This window comes from Eschrichtius robustus, chromosome 20 (genome assembly GCF_028021215.1).
Source record: "Eschrichtius robustus isolate mEscRob2 chromosome 20, mEscRob2.pri, whole genome shotgun sequence".
NCBI classification, from domain to species: domain Eukaryota; kingdom Metazoa; phylum Chordata; class Mammalia; order Artiodactyla; family Eschrichtiidae; genus Eschrichtius; species Eschrichtius robustus.
In genome coordinates this window covers 50,808,019-50,834,269 of record NC_090843.1, presented here as the reverse complement: position 1 = coordinate 50,834,269, position 26,251 = coordinate 50,808,019, and the positions used below count along the sequence as shown (strand labels likewise).

Sequence of the window (26,251 nt, the reverse complement as noted above, 5' to 3'; positions counted from 1 at the left end):
CGGGGGTCGGCTCGCAGAGCGCGCGCGCACAGGGGGCCGGGCGGGGCGGGTCCAATACAGGCCACGCCCCCGCCCGCCGGGCTCGAGCCCGGAGCGGACGCGCCCACCTGACGCACTGAGACTTCGCAGCCAATCGGGAAGCGCGGAGCAGGTTCAAATAAAGACGGCGGGTGAGCATGGCGTCGCTTCTTGCGTCTAGGAGGTGATCACCCTGTGTTGTGTTGAAGATGTGGCGGGTGAAAAAACTGAACCTTAGCGTGTCGCCTTCGCCCCAACCGGTGAGCGAGAGTGCCTCATGGAGGGAGAGATGGGCCGGGGTTTCGGGTCGGGGTCGCTGGCTGCCGGGCGTCGTGGAAAGCTGGGTCGAGCCTGGGGACGGGTGCATGTGGAGTCTAATGCTAGTCCTGATGTTCAGAGGACTGGGGTTGGAGCCTACTCTTTTTTTTTTTTTTTTTTTAATTTTATTTACTTATTTATTTATTTTTGGCTGTGTTGGGTCTTCGTTTACTGTGCGAGGGCTCTCTCTAGTTGCGGCAAGTGGGGGCCACTCCTTCATCACGGTGCGCGGGCCTCTCACTGTCGCGGCCTCTCTTGTTGCGGAGCACAGGCTCCAGACGCGCAGGCTCAGTAGTTGTGGCTCACGGGCCTCGTTGCTCCGCGGCATGTGGGATCTTCCCAGACCAGGGCTCGAACCCGTGTCCCCTGCATTGGCAGGCAGATTCTCAACCACTGCGCCACCAGGGAAGCCCTGGAGCCTACTCTTGTTATTGCTCGTGAGCTTCTTAGGGAGGGAGGGGAGCTTCTTCGGGCAGGCTGGCAGAGCCCAGGCTTTCTCACATTCTCTCTTCTGTTTTAGGGAAAAGCAGCTATGAGAACGCCTCTCCGAGAACTTATCCTGCAACCTGGTGCCCTCACCAACTCGGGAACAGGGCCCCCGATAGCCTACTCGTCCACCCCATCACTGTGCAAGCTAGGGCTGCAGGTGAGATTCGCCTGGCCAGCCTCTCGACTGGGCTCTTTGCCGAGGCCGAGAGCTCAGAGGAACAGAGGGCCAGGGCTGGAACGTAATTAATAACGATAATGAAGTTTCCTTCTTCGGTGACATCCATTTACAGCTATTCAGGCCAACAGAGAGGTACCCTAGGGTCGCTAAAGGAAGTCCACTGAGAACCCGCACCTCTATTTAGCTGTTAGTTTTTTTCATCACCTCCTCCCCCATTCTGTCTTTACCAAACGTCTCAGAAATACTATCACTTTGGTTAGTGGTCTCCCTCTTAATAGGGACTCACTTACGGAGATGTCAGTCAGCTGCAAGAATGAGGCAATGTCCATCCATTCCCAGAGGTAGTCAAAACTCCCCTGGGATCAAGTTACACCACTTCCAGACAGGGTTCCTGGACCACCGGAGTTGAAACTAGCTCCTTGTAGAACTGCCCACACTGAGTTGTACTTTTGTGAAAGGTCTTGAGAGACATAGCTATGTCTCAGTTCAAATAATGAGGATTGACTGTATACAGTTCAAATAATGAGGATTGACTGTATACATTTCTCTGCCTGTTGCTTTTCTCATTTAACAATGTGGTTTAAATCCCTCCATGTCAACTAGTGTAGAGCTAATTCATAAGATACTGTGGTATGCATGAATCATAATTTAGTCATAAATGGTCATTTATCTTTCCACTTTTTTTGCTTCTGCAAACAATGCTAATGTAAATATCTTTGTACTGATACCTTTATTTTGATGAGATACATTTTCAGGAGTAGGATTATTGGTTTGAAGGATCAGTACAAAGATATTTACATTAAACAATGCTAATGTAAATATCTTTGTACTGATACCTTTATTTTGATGAGATACATTTTCAGGAGTAGGATTATTGGTTTGAAGGAAAGATATTTTTAATTTTAAATTTTGTCAGATTGCTATCTAAAATAGCTATTACAATTCATATTCTCTCCAGCATTGTATGACGATATCCATTTCCCCACATCACCTCTTGTAGTAGTTGTTAGAGATCTTTAAAATTTTAGCCAGTCTGATGTGGTATCTTATTGTTACTTTAATTTGCATTTTCCTGACTACTAGTGAGTGTATCTCTTACCTGTGAGTTGGTTATTTGGGTTTGCTCTTTTGTGAAATGCTTATTTATATTATTTGCTCATTTTTCTATTGGGTTGTTAACTCTTTCATCATTTTCTAAGTGTATATTATAAATAGTCATCCTTTGTCATGCTTTTTAGCTAGTTTGTAATTTTCTTTTGATTTTTACCTTTAATCCAGAGGTTATCTAGGAGGGGTTCTTAATTTCTTTTTCATCATTTTCTAAGTGTATATTATAAATAGTCATCCTTTGTCATGCTTTTTAGCTAGTTTGTAATTTTCTTTTGATTTTTATCTTTAATCCAGGGGTTATCTAGGAGGCGTTCTTAATTTCCAAGTGCTTAAAAACCATTTTGTGTCACCTTTTAAATTTTTTTTCTTGCATTATGATCAGACTGTAATCTGTTGTCTTTGTAGCCAAGTATAGGATGAATTTTTCTGAGTGTTCCATGAACATATGAAAAAAAGCATATTTACTATTCAAAGGATGTCACATTCTATTATATCCATCAGCAGATAGTTAATTATTCTGTCCTTGCACTTTTTTTAGTCTGCCAGATCTGTTGAGTTTTGTGTTGTCCTTGTCTGATTTTGGTATCAACATAATTTTGGCCTTGTAAAATGAGTTAGGAAGTGTTTCCTTCTCTTTATTTAATTTTTTGGAAGAGCTTGAGACAAATGGGTATTAAATCTTCTTTGAATTTTGGTAAATTCAACCTGTGAAATGATCTGGTCCTGGACTTTTGTTTCCTGGGAGGTTTTTTTTTTTTTTTTAAATTAATTAATTAATTAATTAATTTTGGCTGCGTTGGGTCTTCTTTGTTGCGTGTGGGCTTTCTCTAGTTGCAGCGAGCGGGGGCTACTCTTTGTTGCGGTGTGCAGGCTTCTCATTGTGGTGGCTTCTCTTGTTGTGGAGCACAGGCTCTAGGCGCGCGGGCTTCAGTAGTTGTGGCTCGCGGGCTCTAGAGTGCAGGCTCAACAGTTGTGGCGCACGGGCTTAGTTGCTCTGCAGCACGTGGGATCTTCCCGGACCAGGGCTCGAACCATGTCCCCTGCACTGGCAGGCAGATTCTTAACCACCGTGCCACCAAGGAAGTCCCTTTGCCCATTTTTAAATTTAATTATTTTTGTTGTTGTTGTTGTTGTTGAGTTGTAGGAATTCTTTATCTGTTCTGGATATTAACCCCTTATCAGATATATGATTTGCAAATATCTTCTCCTTAAGTGATTTTTAAAAGGAATAAATAGGAACTTGATAAACACAGCAAAAACTTTAAGGTCATTTTTACATTTATGAAAGCCTTTGGTTTATATATTTAGCTTCTGGGCTATGTAGTGCCGACTGATTTATATTTTTTTATACCATATATCTTTAATTTTGTCTTTTATCGTAATAGTGCCATAACTTTACATTCTACCTTGTCTGATACTAAAACTGCTGCCTCTGCTCTCTTTGTTTGTTTTTGCCTGGTATCTCTTTGCCATCCCCTTTATTTTCTACTTTTCCTTTAGCACTTTGTTTTTGTTTTGTTTTGGTTTTTTATAAATTTATTTATTTTTTATCTTTGGCTGCGTTGGGTTTTCGTTGCTGCGTGCCGGCTTTCTCTAGTTGCGACGAGCTGGGGCTACTCTTGGTTGTGGTGCGCGGACTTCTCAGTGTGGTGGCTTCTCTTGTTGTGGAGCGTGGGCTCTAGGCACACGGGCTTCAGTAGTTGTGGTGCGCAGGCTCAGTAGTTGTGGCACACGGGCTTAGTTGCTCCGCGGCACGTGGGATCTTCCTGGCTCAGGGATCGAACCCATGTCCCTTGCATTGGCAGACAGATTCTTAACCACTGTGCCACCAGGGAAGTCCCTCCTTTAGCACTTTGAAAGAAAACTTGAAAATTTGAAATAAAATACATGAAAGTACATAAAACATTGAGCCTAACAAACTTGTATAAAGCACACATCGTTGTAACCAATACCCAAGGACATTGCTAGAATATCAGAAGTTTTAGCTCAACTTTATGTTTTAAAGTTTCATCCACTGCTGTAAATGAGAAATTTCATGTAAGTCTAATTCTTTTTTTTTTTTTTGTAAATAATTGGTCTTTATAATCTAAAGCTTCTAAAATAGTTTTGTTGTTCTGGTAGTTCAGAAAGTTTATCATTTTTTGTCAGTCCTGCTTGGAACTTGGTGAGCCATTTTAATATGCAAACTCAGATCTTTCTTTACCTTAGAGGAATTTTCTTCTAATACTTGTTAATCAGTGCCCCACCTGTATGTGTTCTCTTTTCTCCTTGAACTTCTTTTATTCACATGTTAGGTTTGCTGGATTTATTTTCCAGTTCTCTTAGCTTTTCCGTCAGATTTACATTTCTTTGTATTTTTGTCTTTAAGATATGTCTTCCACTTGATTGTCCAGGCCAGTATTCTTGTCTTAACTCTGATCATCCTCTTTCAATGCATATTACTAAAATTTTTGGTTTAAAAGTAATATTTATTATTTCCAGAAAGTCTTTGTGTGTGTGAGTTGTACTCAGATCTTCTTATGTATGCATATATTTTTTGGTGCAAATTGTTATCTGTTTCTTCCGTCAGCTGTGTTCTGGTAGGGCCTACCTTTCCTAACTATCTTAGGGTTTGTCCTTTCTCTGGCTACTGGATCCACATAAGTACATTCATATTTTCCTTTTTTTGTTCATTGAGTCTCAGGACCAGCAGCCCTGCAAGTGGTAGAAAGTGCAGTGGTCTCTGTCCCTATGAACCAGCAATTGGGAGGTTGTCACTCCCTTTTCAGGGCACCAGGAAGAGTCTTTCTGCTCTTCATTCTCCTCTGCTACAAAGGCTAGAGCTCTTCAAATCCCAAGGATTGAATGGCCTCAACCCATGTGTTCAGGATACCCTCAGTTCTTGCGGTCAAGGAGACTAGGTCACTGGCACAGGTTGATGTTGCCCTTTCTTCCTACGGTACATAGATCTCTGTGGGCCAAGTGCTCTCTCACTCTAGTCCCCAATTTCTCGTCTGTTCCAAAAGGAAGAAAATCTTATACCAACTGTAGAACTTGAGCCAGGGGTCCCTCCTACCCTAGAAGTGGGTTGGAATTAGTATTGGAGAAGAGTGGGGTCACTTTCAAGCCACCATCTTCCCGTGACATGGATAGATTATCTTAGACTTGTTTATACTGTAACCTGGTTCACTTGGAAGGACCCAGAATGGCTTCCCAGCTTTTCTACTGGGTCTCTGTAGTAAGTAGCAAGGCTTAGCCAAGTTCTTACCTAAGTAAAGGTAATGAGAACTCTTTCCTTTTTTGAGTTCAGACAGTATCCTGCACCCATAACTGTATATTGGGAACCAGAGCTGACTGTATTAGTCAACTACTTTTGTTTCCTTTGGCAGGAAGGCAGCAACAACTCATCTCCACTGGATTTTGTCAATGCTAAGAAGACAGACGCCCCTTCAGAACAGTTCAGCCATCCCTCAACATGTCTAGAAGCTTGTCAACATGAATCAGATGAGCAGCCCCTAAATCTGATTCCCCAAACCAATTCTACTCCCAAAACATCTGAGGAAGCAGTAGACCCACTGGGCGACAATGTGGTTAAAACCATGGTCCTTGTACCTTCTCCAGGGGGGCAGCAGCAAAACATTACACTCGAGGTCCATCTAGATACCATGGCAGAGACAAACAGCTTCTCTCTAGATGAGCCTTTGAGGCCAGGAGATCTGCTGAGAAAGGGGGTGGCCCCCTGCATGGAAGACAACTTTTCAGAAATTGTTCCTGCTATGCCGGAGAAACCTACATTTCAGGATCCTCCATCCCATCTGTTGGAGTACCCACAAAATCCCTGTTCTGAGCAACAGCTACACTGCTCCAAGGAAAGCCTGAAGGACAGTAGGGCTGAGGCTGTGCCTGAGGACTTAGTCCCTTCTGAAAGTAATGCCTTGTTGCCTTCCTCCCTGCTCTGGCTTTCCCCTTCAACTGTCTTAGCAGCAGATTTCCCTGTCAGTCTTGTGGACCCAGGGGAGGAAATTTTAGAGCACAGAACTATAGAGGAGAGAGAAATGAGCTTTCCCACATTCCCTGAGGAGGCCGAACTGGGAGATCAAGCACTTGTCTCAAATATGGATGATATTCCATCCATAGGCCTGACCCCAAATCCAGGAGAAATGGAATCCCAGGCAGCTCCAGGGCCAGCAGTAGAACATGCTGGTAGCATTCCCGTCTCTGATATGGGGCCTTGGATGTCTCCTCTGGCCTGGCTGGAAAAAGGTGTAAATACCTCCGTCATGCTGGAAAATCTCCGCCAGAGCTTATCTCTTCCCTCTGTGTTTCGGGATGCTGCGATTGGCACTACCCCTTTCTCTACTTGCTCGGTGGGGACTTGGTTTACTCCCCCAGCACAGCAGGAAAGGAGTACAAACACATCCCAAACAGGCCTGGTGGGCACCAAGGACAGTACTTCTGAGACAGAGCACCTTCTATGGGGGTAAGTATCCCTGTATCTTTGTGCTCCTGGACCTCATTCACCTGGATCTGCCACTCCCATCCCTTTCCCTCTCTTCTTCTCATGTTCTTCTCTTCCTACTGCAGCCGTCCTCCAGATCTCACTGCCTTATCTCGACATGACCTGGAAGATAACCTGCTGAACTCTCTTGTCATTCTGGAGGTTCTCTCCCGCCAGCTGCAGGACTGGAAGAGCCAGCTGACTGGCCCTCACCCAGAAGTTCAGGACAGCAGCACACAGACTGACACCTCTTCCAGTGGGGTAAGAAGGTTCTTCCCAAAGTGTGGAGGACCCCAGTGGGCCCTCTTCCTTAGAATATGTATAAAAGCTGAGGATCTGGAAAATCCCTTAGAGCTGTTGGTACTCACTATACCCCTGGGGTACATCAAGACCTTCCAAGGGAATGCAAGCAAGGAAAGTTTTAAAGGAATCGGTTTCTAGATCTTCATCTTCCAAATGCACTCTTTACTAATTTGTTTTCTTTCCTACTTCCCCATTCTCAATTACCCTTGCCCAATTTACTAACTTTACTATAAAGAAGAGCATATTTACTACCTGTCCTGAATCTTACATTGTCAAGAGGCAGCATTCAAAGGACAATAGAAAACATTTGTGTACGTGCTGAGAAGGCAATTGACTGCAATGATTATGTAACATGTCATTTTTGTGTGCTTTGAACAAATTTGAAGGAAGACTTCAGTTATGTCAGTGGATGGAAGTTCACTGTGAGATTTTCGGCATGTATCTCCAAAGGAGCTCCTAGAATTGGGTGACATGCCCTTCTTCCCTTCTTTCATTCCTGCTTATTCCCATTATTTATGTGAAGAAATTTTCTCACAGAAATCTTTTTATTTTGGCCGCACCACATGGCTTGTGGGATTTCATTTCCCCGACCAGGGATCGAACCCAGGCCTTTGGCAGTGAGAGAGCAGAGTCCTAACCACACGACCGCCATGGAATTCCCTCACATAAATCTTGTATCTGTAAGAATGGAAAATAGGCATAGAATTCTTGCTGAACTATGTCTTATTGTAGGAATTATAGTAATCACAGACACATGAACTAATAAGGGGAGGGATGCTCCATCTATTTCATTAGTAGATGGATCTCCAGTAAAATTTTATTGGATATGTTTATGATTTTAATTAAAAATTGTATTATTACAGTGATTAGTATACAACTGATGAAAATATTTCTCCATCCAAAAGAGAGTTTTCTCACTTAAACTCTTACGTGGGACTTCCCTGGTGGCGCAGTGGTTAAGAATCCGCCTGCCAATGCAGGGGACACGGGTTCGATCCCTGGTCTGGGAAGATCCCACATGCCGTGGAGCAACTAAGCCCGTGTGTCACAACTACTGAGTCTGCGCTCTAGAGCCCACGAGCCACAATTACTGAGCCTGTGTGCCACAACTACTGAAACCCACACGCCTAGAGCCCGTGCTCCGCAACAAGAGAAGCCACTGCAATGAGGAGCCTGTGCACCGCGACGAAGAGTAGCTCCCGTTTGCCACAACTAGAGAAAGCCCGCGCACAGCAACAAAGACCCAATGCAACCAAAAATAAATAAATAAATAAATAAATAAATAAATAAATAAATAAATAAATTTAAAATCTTATGGTCAGAGGAATTAAAAATTTTTTTAAATTTATTTAAATTTAGATGAACTTTTGTTGTCGTTGCAGAGATACTAATATCAGAGTTTAAAGTGTAAAAGTATGTTTTATTAGGATAAAATTCTGAGAGGAGTAAAAATAGAGGTTCAAGGAGAAAAAGGGATGATACAAAATTTCTGTTAAAGAGGAACGTCATTTTTTTAAAAAATTAATTAATTTATTTATTTTTGGCTGTGTTGGGTCTTCGTTGCTGTGCACGGGCTTTCTCTAGTTCCGGTGAGCGGGGGCTACTCTTCGTTGCGGTGTGCTTCTCTTGTTGTGGAGCACGGGCTCTAGGCGTGCAGGCTTCAGTAGTTGTGGCACGTGGGCTCAGTAGTTGTGGCTCGCGAGCTCTAGAGCACAGGCTCAGTAGCTGTGGCACATGGGCTTAGTTGCTCTGCGGCATGTGGGATCTTCCCGGACCAGGGCTCGAACCCGTGTCTCCTGCATTGGCAGGTGGATTCTTAACCGCTGCGCCACCAGGGAAGTCCCCTTTGTGTATTTTCTAAAGGTATCAAATAGGTATTAAATCATTATGGTTTATAAAGCAGAAACAAATACACCATTGTAAAGCAATTATACTCCAGTAAAAACGTTAAAAAAAAAATCATTCTGGTGTATGTAACATTTATACCATTGGGTATATTTAAGAGTGATGTAACAGTGTTATTTCAAACTGTCAATGTTTATAAGGTGGTGGAAATTACAGCCTTTGTAACAATTTAAACGTAAGAGTACTCCAGCTTTCAAAATTACTGTAGGAGATATGAGAGGAAAACAGTTTAAAGACCATTGTTCAAGAGGAATCCTGCTGTGACAGCACAGGCCGAGGAAGTAAGGGAATGTGTCAGGGAAGGAATTGAGGTCCTCAGTGTTGTGACTGTTGAGGTAATAGGTGGCTGCTGCTAAGAAGAGATGGTCTCGGGAATTCCCTGGCAGTCCAGTGGTTAGGACTCCGCGCTCTCACTGCCGAGGGCCGGGGTTCAATCCCTGGTCGGGGAACTAAGATCCCACAAGCCGCGCAGCGCGGCCAAAAAAAAAAAAAAGATGGTCTCTAAAACTCCAAAGACCTCCTTTGGGTTGAAAATATCCTCAAAATAATGATTTTACTTTTTGTCAAAATCCTGGAAGCCATAGGCTCATCATTCCTGTATTTTCTTATTTTTGTATCCTTTCCTCTTGTCCTTGACCTTGTTCCCCATCCCTGAGTTGGCCTTGTACCCTCTTTCCTTGAAGCTTGCCAAATCCTTTTAGAGACCACTGGAGCAGAACCAAAGAGAGGAAATGACAGTGCCTTCAGCCATTCCCCATCACAGTGCCATGTCCTTGCCGCTTGGCTGCCTCATTCACGCTAACCTCATCACCTGCCTGACTGGCCAGCCCTGAGCAGTATGTGTGCCCTGTTCCAGGGCTCCAGGGGTAACTCTGTGCCTTACTGCATGACGCAGTCGGGAACAATGTCTGCTTTGCTGGGGAGGGGAGCGATGAACTCTAAGAGATCTGCCTCCTTATATCCAGACTGCTGCAGCATCGTGACTCAGCACTGCTGCTCCAGCACTAGGCTTTTTCCTAGACGATGGCTGCCTTGCAGCAGTAATGAAGGTTCCCCACTTTTCTCTCAGAACTTCAAAGTTTCTCTACGGCTCTGCTGCCTTTGAAATCATACTTATCTACTCCACATAGCACACTAAGATTTTCGTCTGCTCCAAGATAATGAACAGACCATTAGAGATTAAGAAAATTAAAATGAGTAGTAAATAAATATTTGAGACGGTTACCATTACTGGTAATCAGAGAAATGCAAATTGCAACATGAGATGCTATTTTCTTCTGACAAAATAGCAAAGAATAAAATAGATAATAGTGGTAAGCATTGTCCTGTCGTCAGTAGGGCATAAATTGGTTCAATCTTTTTTTTTTTTTATGCTTTAAAACAGTTGTATTTAATATTACATTTAAAATTTTTTTCTCTTGTTTGAACATTATGCCTTTAAACGGGTTCAGCCATTTTTGAAGGCAATTTAAACTGCTCAAAGCAGTTCAAACTTTTTGACCCAGTAACCCCACTTCTAGGGATAAATCCTAAGGGGAAAAAAAAAATTCTGCATAAAGATGATAACTTTTAAAAAATGAAAAATAATGGTACATCCATAAGATGGGATATCCTACAGTTATTTAAAAATATATTTATGAAGAGTTTTTTTTTTTTTTTCCAGCCGTGCAGTGCGGCATGCAGGATCTTAGTTCCCCCACCAGGGATCAAACCCATGCCCCCTGCAGTGGAAGTGTAGAGTCCTAACCACTGGAGTGCCAAGAGTTTTTAATAGCATGGAAAAATAAGTTTAATGTTCATGGTTTTTAAAGAAAGGAATTCAGGGACTTCCCTGGTGGCACAGTGGTTAAGAATCCGCCTGCCAATGCAGGGAACATGGGTTCGATCCCTGGTCCGGGAAGATCCCACATGCTGCGGAGCAGCTAAGCCTGTGCGCCACAACTACTGAGCCTGTGCTCTAGAGCCTGTGAGCCACAACTACTGAGACTGTATGCCACAACTACTGAAGCCCACGCACCTAGAGCCAGTGCTCCACAACACGAGAAGCCACTGCAGTGAGAAGCCTGCACACCACAACGAAGAGTAGCTCCCACTTGCTGCAACTAGAGAAAGCCCACGCACAGCAACAAAGACCAAACGCAGCCAAAAATAAATAAATAAGATCCCACAAGCCCCATGGCCCAGCCAAAAAAAAGATACCTAGAGATCAACAAAAATAAATAAATAAATAAAAAGAAGAAAAAAAAAAAAAAGAAAGGAGTTCAGAGTTCATATAACCTCTAAGAGGCTTTGAGGTGAGGTAAAATGTCAGCAGAAGTTAAAAACGAGTGATACTCCACTTTGATAGGTCTCCCTAAAGCACATATCCTAGTCTCAGGCTCTCAATGAGGAGACTAAATATAAACTCAGGGCTAAATAACATTAGTATAATAAAATTAAGTAAGAAAAGCAGGACCCCAAATTTATTTATATATTATAATCTCAATTGTGGTTTTTCTTAAGCATTACTGTCTTTCATCAAATCTAAGATACTATCAATATTGAATGCATACCAATGTCAGTGGTGTTAAAATGTAAAGACAGGGACTTCCCTGGTGGTTCAGTGGTTAAAACTCTGTGCTTCCAATGCAGGGGGCACGGGTTTGATCCCTGGTCAGGGAACAAAGATCCCACATGCCATGCAGTGCGGCCAAAATAAAAAAAAATTGTAAAAAGGCAATCATCTTAGAATTTATTAAATATAGTTATTTCTTTCTAAATCAGTAGTCTACAACTTTTTTCTCCCCCTGACACCTGAGGGAGGTAACATACTCAATCAGTTACAGCAAATCCCTATAGCAAGGAAATCTGGTGTGGAGGTATATTGAAATCTCTTGGGGTGGGTGCTGTACTGTTGGTTGAGAATCACTGCTCTAGGGGTGAAATTGATAATGATTCTTTTTCCATTTTATTCACTTTCCTATTTCCAAAATTTTACAGTAAACACATAATCAGAAAAAAAAGTTATTTTAAAAAGTAATTTTTTTACCTACCTCTGGATTTTTTCTGACTTGGCTTCATCAAGCTGTGAGCCTTGCTCCTGATTTTAATGGGAAAGGCTCCTGTATCTCGGTGGTAGGGGGAATGAGCTGCTGGTGGTGCATGTTGCCTATGCAAAAGGGGCAACTCTGTTTCTCCAACTAGATGAGTAAGAAACCTCAGCATCTTCAGGAGAGCCAGGAGATTGGACAGGCTCTGCGGCAGGCCAGGAATGTCATGGTAAGTGCTGATTGACCTTATACCATTGCTGGGTCTCCTGTGAAGATCAAGAATGGCGACTCCTGAGCAGTTAGCAGATGATGGATGGTACTCAGCCATGGTAGTGAAGGGAGGTTTCCTTTTTTTTTTTTTTTTTTTTTAAATAATTGTTTTAGCTGCTCAAATGAGTTGCATCATTTTTTTTGTTTTTTTGTTTTTTTAAAAAATTTATTTATTTACTTATTTTTGGCTGTGTTGGGTCTTCGTTTCTGTGCTAGGGCTTTCTCTAGTTGTGGCAAGCGGGGGCCACTCTTCATTGCGGTGCTCAGGCCTCTCACCATCGTGGCCTCTTTTGTTGTGGAGCACAGGCTCCAGACGCGCAGGCTCAGCAATCGTGGCTCACGGGCCCAGTTGCTCCGCGGCATGTGGGATCTTCCCAGACCAGGGCTCGAACCCGTGTGCCCTGCATTGGCAGGCAGATTCTCAACCACTGCGCCACCAGGGAAGCCCGGAGGTTTCCTTTTGTTAAGAACATCTCTTCCTTATTGGGAGCGTGAAATTGGGGTTGGTGGCTTCCTCCTCAGTGTCCCTGCTTACTTCCTGCTTAATGACTTTATTTGATCTAGCCTAACCATCTCTCCCTCTACAGCAGTCATGGGTGCTGGTCTCTAAAGAGCTGATATCCTTGCTTCACCTATCTCTGCTGCACTTAGATGAAGATAAAACTGCTCTGAGTCAGGAGGTAAGCAGCATGCAGATGGAGGCAGAGGCCTTTGGTGAGACTGAAATTCAGCCAAATAAAGAGACCAGACACAGCATATGATTCTTATCTTATAGTCTCGGCGTACAGAAACCTTGGTGTCCTGCTGTTTTGATGTGTTGAAGAAATTGAGGGCAAGGCTCCAGAGCCTCAAAGCAGAAAGGGAGGAGGCAAAGCACAGAGAGGAAATGGCCCTCAGAGGCAAAGATGCGGTAAGGTGTCAGGCTTTTGTTCCTGGATGTGGGAGGTCTCTTCCTAAGATTCCTGCAGGAACATAAATTGACTTGAGACACAGATGGGTGGCCTGAGAACTGCTTGCACTGGGGAATAATGAACTAAACTACTGGTGTGACGGATAGTTATGGCTTTTTGTGCTGTATCCTTCCTCTGCCCACAATGTCCTCTCAACCTCTTCTCTAAACAGGCAGAGACAGTGCTAGAGGTTTTCTGTGCACACGCCAGCCAGCGCATCAGCCAGCTGGAACAGGACCTGGCATCCATGGGGGAATTCAGAGGCCTTTTGAAGGAAACCCAGACCCAACTGGTAATTGAGGGCATATTCTTTCCTGGGATCCATACTGACACACTGGGAGGATGGTCATGTACCCCTACTTCTCTGTATCCAGAGGGACAGGGCCCCCTGCACTGACAATCCTTCTCATGTAGGTAGGGCTTCATACTGAGCAAGAAGGGTTGGCTCAGCAGACAGCAAGTCTTACTTCAGCCTTGCAGCAGGACTGGATATCCATGCAACTGGATGTGAGTATTTGGGGCCATTATACTGCTCCTTTGCTCACAGCCAGCCCTGTTAGGAGTCTTCTCTCAAGGGTGCTCTTCTGACCTGCTTGCTTCCCCTGGTAGTGTGTAACATGGACAGCTCTGCTGAGCCGGTTTCGACAACTCACAGAGAAATTTACAGCCAAGAGCCGGCAGACCCTGCAGGAACGTGACGCTGCAATTGAGGAAAAGCAGCAGGTACAAACCAGGGGTGGGGACTGCTTAGGCCTGGTTTCCTCCTTCTTCTCTACAGAAGGCCTTTCTGATGAGTGGTGTCATTAGCCTCCTCCCTGGGACCTGTCTTCTTTCCATCTGTGGGTTTGGAGACCAGCCAGTCCCTTTGCTATAAGATGGCCTTCAGCACCTTCTTCAGCAGCTTTTCTCCTGTTTCTACATTTTCCTGAGGATCAGACTTATTTGCTGCAGTGTTTTTGCCCAGGAACAAGGTGGTTTGTTGTCCTGTCCAGAAAGAGAAACTGGACTAAGTCTTGGGACTCTTGATTCAGGAGGAGCTGTGGGAGGAAAACTGTCTTTTTCTCCTAGGTTTCCAGGGAGCTGGAACGAGTCTCTTCCCATTTAGAGGACTGCAAAAGCCAACTAGAACAACTGGAGTTGGAAAACAGTCGCCTGACAACAGGTGTGTGTGTGTGCATGCGTGCAAGCAGTTGTACCCTGCTGAGGCTTGGGGTGTGGCAGTGGTGCAAGAAAGTGCTCTAGGGCACTTGTCTTAGAGCAGAAGTGTGGGGACGTTTGGGCCTGGGGACCACATGGTGTCATTTGGATAATTTTGGTCTAGATCTCCGGGCTCAGCTGCAGATTCTGGCCAGCATGGAGAGTCAGCTAAAAGAGCTACAGAGTCAGCATGCCCATTGTACACAGGACCTGGCCATGAAGGATCAGTTGCTCTGCCAGCTTACCCAGAGCAGTGAGGAGAAGGCTGCTCAGTGAGTTCCTCTCAGGTTATTGTGGCAGTAGGCATCCAGGATATGGGACCAATGGGATCTAACGTAAGGTCTCTGGCAGATGGCAAAAGGAAGAGATGGCATTAAAACATATGCAGGCAGAGCTGCAGCAACAACAGGCGGTCCTGGCCAAGGAGGTGCAGGACCTAAAGGAGACCCTGGAGGTAAGGAAGATGGCTTGGGGCAGGGGAGCTGCAGGAGTGTGACTCTTCCCTGATGGTATTGAGGTGAGGTTTGAGACTCTGGACTGGAAAAAGCCTCTGTTCCCAGGACTCTAAAATTTCCCACTTAGATGCATTTTCCCCCCTCCCTTCCTCGCTCCTTGCCTTCCTTCCTGCTCCTGTCTCCCCAGTTTGCAGAACAAGAGAATCAGGTTGCTCACCTGGAGCTGGGCCAGGTTGAGTGTCAGTTGAAAACCACCCTGGAAGTCCTCCGGGAGCGCAGCCTGCAGTGTGAGGACCTGAAGGACACCATGGAGAACCTGAAGTAAGACCTCTGCCTTTCTGTGCTTCCCTGTTAGTGTGTATCTCTCCCAGGACCGCTTCTAGAAGCTAAAGTCTCCAAGAAGGGAATTGTGACAGGGTTCGAGAGCCTCTTGTTTCCCCTCTTTGAACGCAGTTCTGTGTGGGGATTTGGAGAAGTGCTCAGAGAAGGTCACCTGGTGTTTGGCCATCTTCTCTGTTCCTTCCATATTTCAGGGCTAAACTGGCCAGCACCATGGCAGAGAAACAGCAGCAAGACCTGGAGAAGACACGCCAGTATTCCCAAGAGCTAAGGGTGCTGACTGAGCAACTCCGTAGCCTGACCCTCTTCCTGCAGACAAAACTAAAGGAGAAGGTAGGGTCCGGGGTTTCCTTCTCTTCCCTTACAATTGTATCAGTATCTTCGAATAAAGATGGTTTTATTTCTTCCTTCCCGAACTGTATATCTTTTATTTCCTTTTCTTGTCTTACTGTGTTAGCTAGAACTTCCCCTATAGTGTTGAAAAGGAATGGTGAGAGGGGACATCCTTGCCTCGTACCTGACCTTAAAGGGAAAGCTTTGAGTTTCTCACCTTTAAGTATGATGTTAACTGTAGGCTTTTTGTAGATATTCTTTATCCAGTTGAGGAAGTTCCCCTCTAATCCTAGTTTACTGAAAGTTTTTCCACTTGTATCCTTACTGTATAGAATGGTCTTCCTAAAATTCTACTCTTGTTCCATCTCTGTGACCTTCAGTGACTTTCAGTTGCCTACAGGATGTCTTCAACCTGTCACTCAAACTTTTCTTCTTCTGTCTCCTACCTCCCTGTTATGAACCCTTTACTCCCATAGACTGCCTACGTACTACACACACGTCTCATCCCCATTCGCACCCAGATGCGTGCTGTTACCACGTCCGTTCTCTTCTATCTTCAAACTGGAAAGACCTTTTCCTTCCTATTAAAATCCTCCCTGGTTCACCTTCTTCTTTGAAATGTTCCCAAACATCAGTGGACTCAGTGATCTCCTGCTATATTCCTCATGAACTTACTCTCCTTTTGCACTTGTATTAATTTTCCTTGGATGTTTGGTCTCTTCAACTAGACTGTATTTAAAGAAAGCAGAAATTTAGCCTTGCTTCTTTGGCTTCCCCACAGTGCGCACTGAACAATAAATGGGTATTTTTCAGAATGCAGCGTTAGTTAGCTTATTCAACAGTTAAAGGCACAGCCAGAATCCTGAAATCGAATTGCTTATGATCTGACCCCATTCCCCAGTGTGTGCTAAGCACAGGAATCCAGTCTTGCAGGGAAGACAGACAGATGTAAACTTGTCATCTTGGCTTGTGATTGTGATAGAGGGTTGCCTGGATGGCCACTGAGGGTTGCCTGGATGACCACAGAGAAAGGAGCCTCAGTTTTACCTTTGAGAGTTAAGATGTCTTCTCAGAGCAGGTGACTCTTGGGCAGAGTCTTGAGGTTAGAAGTTTGTAGGGCAGGGTTGGGTATATAGGAAGGCCCACCAGGCAGAGGGAATAGTATGAAAGTCATAGAGGCACTATGGGTACTTTTTGTAGTGTCTACCTTGTGACAAGACCTGGGTTAGGTGCTGGGACTACAGGTGAACAAGGCCAAGGCCCTGCTCATGTGGAATGTGGCGAGTTTGGGAACTGGGAGGTAGCTCTTTATGATTGGATTATAGGAGCTATGTGGGGCAAGGATGATAAGGAGAAAAGGCTGGAGAGCTAGGCAGGAGGCCAGATTTTTTAAGGCTTGAACTAAAGGGATACGGAGGAGGGGATGAATTGGATGAATTCAATACATATTTAGGAAGTAAAAGTAACAGAACGGGGACTTCCCTGGCGGTCCAGTGGTTAAGACTTCGCCTTCTAATGCAGGCGGTGCGGGTTTGATCCCTGGTTGGGGAGCTAAGATCCCACATGCCTCGCGGCCAAAAAACCAAAACATAAAACAGAAGCAATATTGTAACGAATTCAAGAAAAAAGACTTTAAAAATGGTCCACATCAAAAAAATCTAAAACAAAAAAGTAACAACGTGGTGACCAGTTTGATATAGGAGTACGGTGGAAGAGTGAATGATGATCTCTAGATTGCTGGAAAGATGGCGACACTCTAGAACTGGGATTGGCAGACTTTTCCTGTAACGTGCAATATGATAAATATTTTCGGCTTTGCAAGCCGCATGGTCTTTGTCTCAGCTACTCAACTCTGCCTTTGTAGCTCAAGAGCAGGCATAGAGAGTATATAAATAAATGGATGTGGCAGTGTTCCAATAAAACTTTATTTACAAAAACAGGTGGCAGGCCAGATTTGAACCACAGGCTGTAATTTGCTGCTCCCCTGCTCTAGGATCTTAAATACAGGTGGAGGAATAGATTTTTGGTGGGGTGGGACAGGAAAAATGGTTAGCTCAGCTTTATACATACTAAATTTCAGATGAACTGTGGAGCAATCTGGTAGATTTTTCACAGGTAGTTGAGCCTTTGGGCCTGGAGATTGGGAGAAGGTCCAGTTGAGTGAGACAGATTGAAGGGTCATCCATGTAGAAGTAGATGTTTTTGTGGAGCTCCTGAGGTGAGGCCACCTGGGGAATGTAAAGAGGGTCAAGGATGAACCAAAAGGAGCCCACAGTTAAAGAAAGACCTGTGGATAGAGAGAAGAAATAGCCAGAAAGGCATGAGTCCTACCTGTGAAGGAGAGAGAGTCATGTCACACAAGTGAAGAAAATGAAGTTTCTAAAAGAACATGGTCATTGGTTATCACATAGGTCAGGTAAAATAAGACCTGAAAGGTGTCCGATGCCATTGGTGTACCAAATAATGAGAATTTTTGTGGAATGGTGGGGCAGAAGCCTGAGTGTAGTGGGCTAGTGAGTCCATACATGGTGAGAATTTTAGGCAAGAAATGTAGGCTTTTCTTTCTTTTTTTTTTTAATGGAAGGGAAAAAGAAAAGGCAGTAGCTAAAAGCATACTTAAGGTAAGAAGAAGGGTTTTTGTTTTTTTTTTTAATTGTTGTTCTAGTGAGAGAGAATTAAGTTCAGGGAAAGGAGCTAATGGAGAAGTTGAAGATAGAGAAGAGAGGTGACATATAGAACAGCATCCCGAGGAGATGGCCGGTGAATACCTGGAAGTTCAGGGAACCCACTATCCCTGAAAAGCAGCTGACGTTTTTTTTTCCTTTGCCCTTAGGCTGAACCAGAGACCCTCCCGATAAGCAAAGCCTGTGCTCCTTCCCAGGAACACCCTCTGCCCAGTGACAGCACCTTTTTGGGAAGCACCCTGACAGCAGTGGCAGATGAAGGTTAAAGGCCCTGGAATTTAGGGGTGGGAAAGTTGTGACTCTGCTCCTGATATCTTCAGCTGTTGAAGATGCCGCCAACAGACCCTGTCTCTCCCTGGCTCCCGTGATGGCCGACCCTTGACTGGGTCACCAGAGGGGCCCTCTACCATGGTTGCATTTTGTTTTAGAGCCAGAATCAGCTCCTGTGCCCTTGCTTGGAAGTGACAAGAGTGCTTTCACCAGAGTAGCATCAACGGTTTCCCATCAGCCTACAGGTTAGGATGGGCCCCAGGGATCCTGCCTCATTTCTAGATCTGGTAGTGATGATAAAGACTAAAGCAGTGAGAAGTGCTTTGCTCTAAAAACCTCAATTTTACTTGGGCTCATTTCATTTCTGCCTTTTGGGATCGGTAATGTTCCAGACATTCAGATCCTGTGGGTGGGGAACATGGATAAGAGTTGTGGAAGTGATAGCTACACGCTCCTTCCTTCCAGAGCTAAAGGGCTCTACCTCTATCTAGTACTTTCTCTTTCAGAAACCCCAGGCATCGAGAATAGCCTGGCAGAAATGAGTACTATGACTCTGGAGCTTCAGAGCCTATGTTCCCTGCTGCAGGAGTCTAAAGAAGAGGCTGTCAGGACTCTGCAGCGAAAGATGTGAGTGGAATGCAGTCTTGGTGAGAGGGGGCAGGTCAGGTGAGCAGCCCCTTATGTCAAGGGCCCGGGCAGCCCCTGGTGGGGACAGGAATAATGCTGAATTCTTCGCTCCCCTAGATGTGATCTGCAGGCTCAGCTGCAGGCCCAGGAAGAACAGCATCAGGAAGCCCAGAAGGCAAAGGAAGCGGACATAGAGAAGCTGAACCAGGCCTTGTGCTTGCGCTACAAGGTGGAGGAGGGGCCTGGAAGTGAAGCGATGAAGAACTGGGGCAACTGTGAGGGCCCACTGGGAGCTGTTGTCTCTCCAGGAATCTGGGTGGTGGAGATTTTCCAACCATTGCCCTAGTTTTGCCCTTCCTGGGGTCAGCCAATTCACATGTTTGGGAACCAGCTATAGACTGACCCATCTTCCAGGCTGACCTAGAACTCCAGCAGAACTCTCTCAACATGGAAATGTGCCTGGCCTGACATAGCCCTAGAGGAAGAATTGGAGTGTTATCAATTGGTATCACCTGGGCTGAGCATGGTCAGGCACAAAATCCTATCTCCTGGCAAGGGCTGCAAAGAAGCCAGCTCTCCCACTGCCTTCTTACCTCCCTTTTCCTCACAGAATGAAAAGGAACTCCAGGAAGTGATACAGCAGCAGAACGAGAAGATCCTAGAGCAGATAGACAAGAGTGGTGAGCTCATAGTACGTTCATCATGATGCCCAGCCTCTGCCTTCTATGTCACTGGTAGCCAGGGTCCCAAATGTGGGAATTGGGTCCCCTGGTCTACCCTTGCTCACCACATGGGATAAGGATAGAGAGGACCTTTGAGGGCTACTAGATACCTCTCCATTCTCATCCCCAGAGGCTTAGAGAGGAGGTGACCCAGCTCACCCGTTCACTTCGACGTGCGGAGACAGAGACTAAGGTGCTCCAAGAGACCCTGGCAGGCCAGCTGAACCCCGACAGTCAGCCCATGGCCACTAACTGGATCCAGGAGAAAGTGTGGCTCTCCCAGGAGGTGACTCAGAGTTAACAGAAGAGCTGGGCAACTGGTGGGAACCCTAGGCTGTGCCCCGACTGATCTGAACATATCTATAGGTGGACAAGCTGAGGGTGATGTTCCTGGAGATGAAAAATGAGAAGGCAAAACTCATGGTCAAGTTCCAGAGCCATGTAAGAATTTCCATGTCATTCTAGGGCTATTTCCTGTCACCACTAGCAAGTGCCCTGCCATATTTATCTTTCCCCACAAGCTATGTTGTTCTTTTTTTAAATTTATTTATTTATTTTTGGCAGTGTTGGGTCTTCGTTTCTGTGCGAGGGCTTTCTCTAGTTGTGGCAAGCGGGGGCCACTCTTCATCGCGGTATGCGGGCCTCTCACTATCGAGGCCTCTCTTGCTGCGGAGCACAGGCTCCAGACGCGCAGGCTCAGTAGCTGTGGCTCACGGGCCTAGTTGCTCTGTGGCATGTGGGATCTTCCCAGACCAGGGCTCGAACCCGTGTCGCCTGCATTGGCAGGCAGATTCTCAACCACTGTGCCACCAGGGATGCCCGCTATGTTGTTCTTTTAAGCGTAGAGCTTATGCATCCTATTTGCTTTTTAGAGAAACATCCTGGAAGAGAATCTGCGGCGCTCTGACAAGGAGTTAAAGAAACTAGATGACATTGTTCAGCATATTTATGAGGTAAAGGAGGGAGGGAGTTGATGCAACTAAGGCACTTGGTATAAGGCCTGGCCCAGGGGGTACTGATGAGCATAGCTGTGGTTCCCAGCCTTTGCTGAGAGCTGGGCCTGACTCACTATTGCAGCCTTCTCTGTGGCTTCCATTTTCCCCCCTCTAACTCAGTGGGTGCTTCTTGGGGCTGGGAGCCTTGGGCCTTTGGCCTGTGACCCTGAGCTGCCTTTTCTGTATCTCTTGCCAGACTCTGCTGTCCATCCCAGAGGTCGTGAGGGGTTGCAAGGAGCTACAGGGATTGCTGGAGTTTCTGAGCTAAGAAACTGAAAGCTGGACTCTGTTTCACCCCTTTTTACCTGCAGTACTCCCTTACCCCAACACCAGGACCAATTGGCTTAGAGCCAGCTCTGTTTAATGCTATTTAAATAAAGTATATTTAATGTATTTCTTCAGGCTCACTGAACCTTATTTCTTGGGTAGGAGGTGGGTGGATGAGGTCATGGGAGAGGCAGCTTGGCCCTCTTGCCTGGGCATCCTCCACACACTCCTCCCACTGCATCTAGAGCCAAAGCCAGTCTCCCCCCACACCCCGACACCTTTTCTTCCCCAAATACTCTGGTCACTGGACTGCTTGTTCCCTGGCTCACTGCCTGTAGCCCTGGTGAATAAGGGGGTGAGGACAGAGAAACTCAGTTCCTTACTCTCTGCCCTGGACTCCCACACTGTTGGTGCCTGTGTCCCACCTAACCCAACTGTTGTGATTGTTTAGGTGACACTCCTTCACCAGACCAGGCTTCGTCCCCAACAGCCATCACAGTGCTCTGCACATGGTAAAGGCGATTGTGGCAGAAATGAGGCGAGGCCATTTCCTGCCCATGGGGCCTTGGTGGCTGGCCCAGGAGGTGGGAGGGGGACAGTGCGCAACCACCTCGGAGATCCCAGCAGAGTAGTCACTCCACCTCGTCGCCCCGCCTCTGTGGGCGTGGCCTTGCCACTGACTCCAGTCCTGGGAGAAGGCGTGGCCAAGGCGGGGTGGTGCTGGCCCCGCCCTCCGGGGGAGTCACGTAGCTCTGCAGTAGCTGCAGCCTCATTTACAGGAGCCGGGCTTGGAGCCACAGCTGCTGCGGACCTGAACCGGAGCTGCTCCTGCGGCTGCCGCAGCTAACTCGCCGCGCACAGGTGAGGCCTGGGGCGAAGCGGGAGTTGCTCAGCATCTCCGCTTCCTCTCCCTGACTCTTCTTTCTGCCTTCCTTACCCTGCTCCTGGGGGCCCCTGGATGTGCCTTCTCAGCTCTCTCCTTACATTCGCTCTCCTTTCTGTCCACTGGAAACCCCACACCACTGCTCAGCTTCTCCCACTCCTTCCTCTTAAGCTCTTATGCAGCTTTTCCAATCCCAAATCTTCTGCCTACTGGATTTTTCCTTGGGGTTAGCCTCTCTCACCCAGACCAGCCTGCTCCCTCTCCTAGGCTGAGTTCCCTCTCCAGTTCTCCTCCCTTCATGGTCCCCCTGGTCTAGGTCCTTCCACCTGACTAGTTAGCCTGTCTCACCATCATCTCCCCACAAGTCTCCTCCCTGCTGCTCCTGCATCTCTCCCTCTCTCTCCTCTCAGGCTCTCTCCTCATTCCTTTCAACCCTGATCCTCTGCTCCCATTCTCCTGACTGCCTAGGCAGTTAGGTTCACGGAATGGAGAAGAGGTTATGGAAGCCTGTGGCCGTTTTTTGTGCCACTCCTCCTCCCTACCCCCACTCTTTTCCTCCAGAAGCTGAGGGAAGAGGGGTGATGGGTAATTTTGCCTCATTCTGAAGCCTCTGAAGTAAGTGCATTTTCTCTCAGGGCCCTGCTGAGGATGAGAAGAGGGAAGCTGGAAAGGCCAGGGCTTACGCCCACCTGAAGAAGGGGCCAAATTCAGTGAAAAAAGCGTTGGCATCTTTATTTGGGCAGTAGTTTCATAAGAAGACCTGCAGCTTTGGGGCTGCTCACCTCCCCACCCCCACCCTGGGGCTGGGAAGGGTGCCCATCAGGGACAAAAGGAGATGTGGGAACTGAGGCCCTGAGCCTGCTAGCTGTCAGAGGGATTGGTGCCATTTTAATGCCCAGGACCCACGCCAAGGACTGCTGCTGCCCTGTTCCCAGCCCCTCCTTGTTGGGGTGGAAGGAAAAGGCCATTCCTCTCCATATGGACAGGAGAGGAAGCAGAGGAGGTAGTGGGTGGGGTCCAGCTTTGATACCTTGTCTCCATTCCACAGAACTGTCACCATGCCCCACTCGTACCCAGCCCTTTCTGCTGAGCAGAAAAAGGAGTTGTCTGACATTGCCCTCCGGATTGTGGCCCCAGGCAAAGGCATTCTGGCCGCAGATGAGTCTGTAGGTAGGTCGGGGCCTGTGGTCAGGTGGGGAAGAGGTGTCCAGGGAGCCCTGGGGATGACCTTACCACCCTACGTTGTTTGCCCCCAGGCAGCATGGCCAAGCGGCTGAGCCAAATTGGGGTGGAGAACACAGAGGAGAACCGCCGGTTGTACCGTCAGGTCCTGTTCAGTGCCGATGACCGTGTGAAGAAGTGCATTGGAGGTGTCATATTCTTCCATGAGACACTCTACCAGAAAGATGATAATGGTGTCCTCTTCGTCCGTACCATCCAGGATAAGGGCATTGTCGTGGGCATCAAGGTGCAGCCACTGGCCCTGGATGGGGGCTGAGCATGGAAATAGGTGTGTGGGTGTGAGGGGTGGCAAGCGGAATCCTGCCTGGGTTCAGTTCTGTGCCTGTGTTTCCCCTGCAGGTTGACAAGGGTGTAGTGCCTCTAGCCGGGACTGATGGAGAAACCACCACTCAAGGTACAGGAGGGGTGGGCTTCAGGACCACAGGGTTGTTGGGTGGTTCCTGCTGGCAAAGAGGAGCAGAGTAATGAGGCTGGCACTATGCCTGCAGGGCTGGATGGGCTCTCGGAACGCTGTGCCCAGTACAAGAAGGATGGCGCCGACTTCGCCAAGTGGCGCTGCGTGCTGAAAATCAGTGAACGCACACCCTCAGCACTTGCCATTCTGGAGAATGCCAACGTGCTGGCCCGCTATGCCAGCATCTGCCAGCAGGTGTGCCTATGTGTGTGAGAGGGGGTCAGATGGGTGCTCTGTGCCTGGTGGTGAGAGGGTTACATGGCTTTCTTCCATCTTACCTACTGCCCATCCCAAGCTACTCTGCTCTTACCTGCAGAATGGGATTGTGCCTATTGTGGAACCTGAGATCCTGCCTGATGGAGACCATGACCTCAAACGTTGCCAGTATGTTACAGAGAAGGTGAGTCCACACCTGGGCACAGACATATACCACAGAGAAAGCCTGACAGGGAGCCTGTTCCCCACAGTCCCTGGCTCAGATGCAGGCACCTTCCTCAAGCACTCTTTTACTTGATCCCAGAATGTACCTGTGAGTCTGACCTGTACCCACCCTCACAGTCATGCCCACCCAGCCGTAGACAGGGAACATAATGTAGTGAGTGGCAGGGGCCCAGAACTTTAGTAAACCTCCTCTGATCCCCAGGTCCTGGCTGCGGTGTTCAAGGCCCTGAGTGACCATCACGTGTACCTGGAGGGGACCCTGCTCAAGCCCAACATGGTGACCCCTGGCCATGCCTGTCCCATTAAGTATAGCCCAGAGGAGATCGCCATGGCAACTGTCACTGCCCTGCGTCGCACTGTGCCCCCAGCTATCTCAGGTACCACCGTGCTTCCAAACCTGTTCCTTTCCCTAAGACCTATTCTCACGTTCTTCCCCCGTTCTTGTGGCCTCCAGGGGTTCCTTACCCTGGAAAAATAAGGAGCGATCAATCAGTTTGTCTTCTCTTCTCCACCCTAGGAGTGACCTTTCTGTCTGGGGGTCAGAGTGAAGAGGAGGCATCTCTCAACCTCAATGCTATCAACCAATGCCCCCTTCCCCGGCCCTGGGCCCTCACCTTCTCCTATGGGCGTGCCCTGCAGGCCTCTGCACTCAACACCTGGCGAGGGCAACGGGATAATGCTGGGGCCGCCACTGAGGAGTTCATCAAGCGGGCCGAGGTTGGGAGCTAGAGGTGGTGGGTGGGGAGGTGGTGTGTAGGCAGGCAGGGTCAGCACCCAGAGGCTGTAGTCTGGGACGGTTCAGCACCTGTGGACTGGGTTGGCCTACTTACCCCCTTCCTTTTGCAGGTGAATGGCCTTGCGGCCCAGGGCAAGTATGAAGGCAGCGGAGAAGATGGTGGAGCGGCAGCACAATCCCTCTACATTGCCAACCACGCCTACTGAGTACCCACTCCATACCACAGCCCTCAGCCCGGCCACCTGCACCCAATTTTGCCTGTAGTTACGGCCAGGGCCAAGTAGCCATGAAGAGTGGAGATGCCTCCACCCAGCATTGAGTCATCTTCCTTTTTTCTCCTCCCCTCCCCTCTCCGATTGCTGCACCTGGGACCATTGGATGGGAGGATAGGGAGCCCCTCATGACTGAGGGCAGGAGAACTTGCTAGAAGTCAGAGCAGGATGCCTGGGTCTCCCCCCTGCCTCTGCCAGCCCCCACAATTTCCCCATGACAGGGTTGCTTCTCCTTGGGCTCTCCTTGCCCACCCTCTCTCCTGGGATCAGAGGGTAGGGCACCAGAGCTGACTCATGCTTTGGGTACTTACCACATAGCAAATAAATGGTAGCAAAACATGCTACTTTGTCTGTCTTTTTTACACATGCAATTCCCACCTCCCAGTTTCTGATCTCTGCTGACTACTGTCTCAGCCCTCTCCGACTGTGGAGGTGGAGAGGGTGGGTTTTGAGTTTTACTGGGCTTTAAGTTTTGGGGGGGTGGGGCACAACCAGTCACCATTCTCAGCTCAGGCTCTTGCTGTTGATGTCCGAGGCTGGAGCGTGGCAGTATGGAGGGCTGTGAGTCTTTCGGGAACTGCCACTTCAGAGGCACTTGGCAGCAGGTGCAGAAGGATGGAGTGAGGCAGGACTCAAGCTACTTCTGAACACAGCTTTTGCACATGGCCCCAAACTGGGATAAGAGGCGATGGGAGGAGTCTCTCACCTCTCAGCTGTGTTGAGCCCTGCTGAGGCTTGACACATTTCACCAGGGGGAGCCACTGCAGAAGGAGCACCTGGGTTGCCCAACAGGGAAAATCGCCGGGGCTCAGCGATGCCTGACACAGCAGGGTATCTAGGAGGTTGCCGAGAGCTATTGCTCACTCCCATTTGGGATAGATAGGGGCACAGAGGGAGCCAATTTAAGGGTCTGGGCAAGAGCAGACCTGGTGAAGTCTCATAATGAACTTTGACCACTTAGCTTGGACGTGGGGCTGTAGGTGGAGCACCTGGGTCTATCTGAGCAGATGAAAAGATGAGAGAACCTGCTGTGTGTTCTGTGTGAACTGGGGAGGCCATGCTCTGTGTGAAGTGCACAACCAATGCTCCGCCCAGCTAATTATTGCAATATGGGAGTGTAGGCCCAGTGTGGCCTGATCTTGTATTAATAAAAATAGCTCAAACTTACATAGCAGTCTCCTGCCAGGTCCCATTCTAATCACTTTACAGTTGTTAACTCATTTACTACAACAATTCTACATAAAGTAGATACTACTGCTATCCCTATTTTATTTATTTATTTATTAA

At 47.4% G+C, this 26,251-nt stretch overlaps 2 protein-coding genes across 3 annotated transcripts; both read left to right on the top strand.

Moving 5' to 3' along the window:
• Positions 1-149: 149 nt before the first annotated feature.
• Positions 150-21,062, top strand: SPAG5 (sperm associated antigen 5). 2 transcript variants are annotated; one of them, XM_068531328.1, is made up of 24 exons: positions 150-278; positions 857-982; positions 5,482-6,572; positions 6,677-6,851; positions 11,982-12,056; positions 12,685-12,777; positions 12,873-13,007; positions 13,220-13,339; positions 13,462-13,554; positions 13,657-13,770; positions 14,116-14,209; positions 14,369-14,516; positions 14,596-14,698; positions 14,887-15,020; positions 15,233-15,371; positions 18,205-18,316; positions 18,484-18,570; positions 18,832-18,952; positions 19,070-19,181; positions 19,563-19,643; positions 19,805-19,960; positions 20,041-20,115; positions 20,547-20,627; positions 20,866-21,062. In XM_068531328.1, the coding sequence occupies exons 1-24, from the start codon at positions 228-230 to the stop codon at positions 20,935-20,937; spliced, it is 3,588 nt and encodes a 1,195-aa protein (XP_068387429.1). In that variant the 5' UTR covers positions 150-227; the 3' UTR covers positions 20,938-21,062. The 2 variants fall into 2 exon arrangements, with proteins under 2 accessions (XP_068387429.1, XP_068387430.1); XM_068531329.1 differs by lacking the exons at positions 20,041-20,115; positions 20,547-20,627; positions 20,866-21,062 and having other exon boundaries at positions 19,563-19,632; positions 19,805-19,884.
• A 624-nt stretch (positions 21,063-21,686) lies between these two features.
• ALDOC (aldolase, fructose-bisphosphate C) lies at positions 21,687-25,304 on the top strand. The gene is made up of 9 exons (XM_068530077.1): positions 21,687-21,797; positions 22,868-22,989; positions 23,076-23,287; positions 23,401-23,455; positions 23,550-23,710; positions 23,832-23,915; positions 24,159-24,333; positions 24,474-24,673; positions 24,803-25,304. Exons 2-9 carry the CDS (start codon positions 22,878-22,880, stop codon positions 24,896-24,898), a joined length of 1,095 nt encoding a protein of 364 aa, XP_068386178.1. The 5' UTR covers positions 21,687-21,797; positions 22,868-22,877; the 3' UTR covers positions 24,899-25,304.
• Positions 25,305-26,251: the final 947 nt, after the last annotated feature.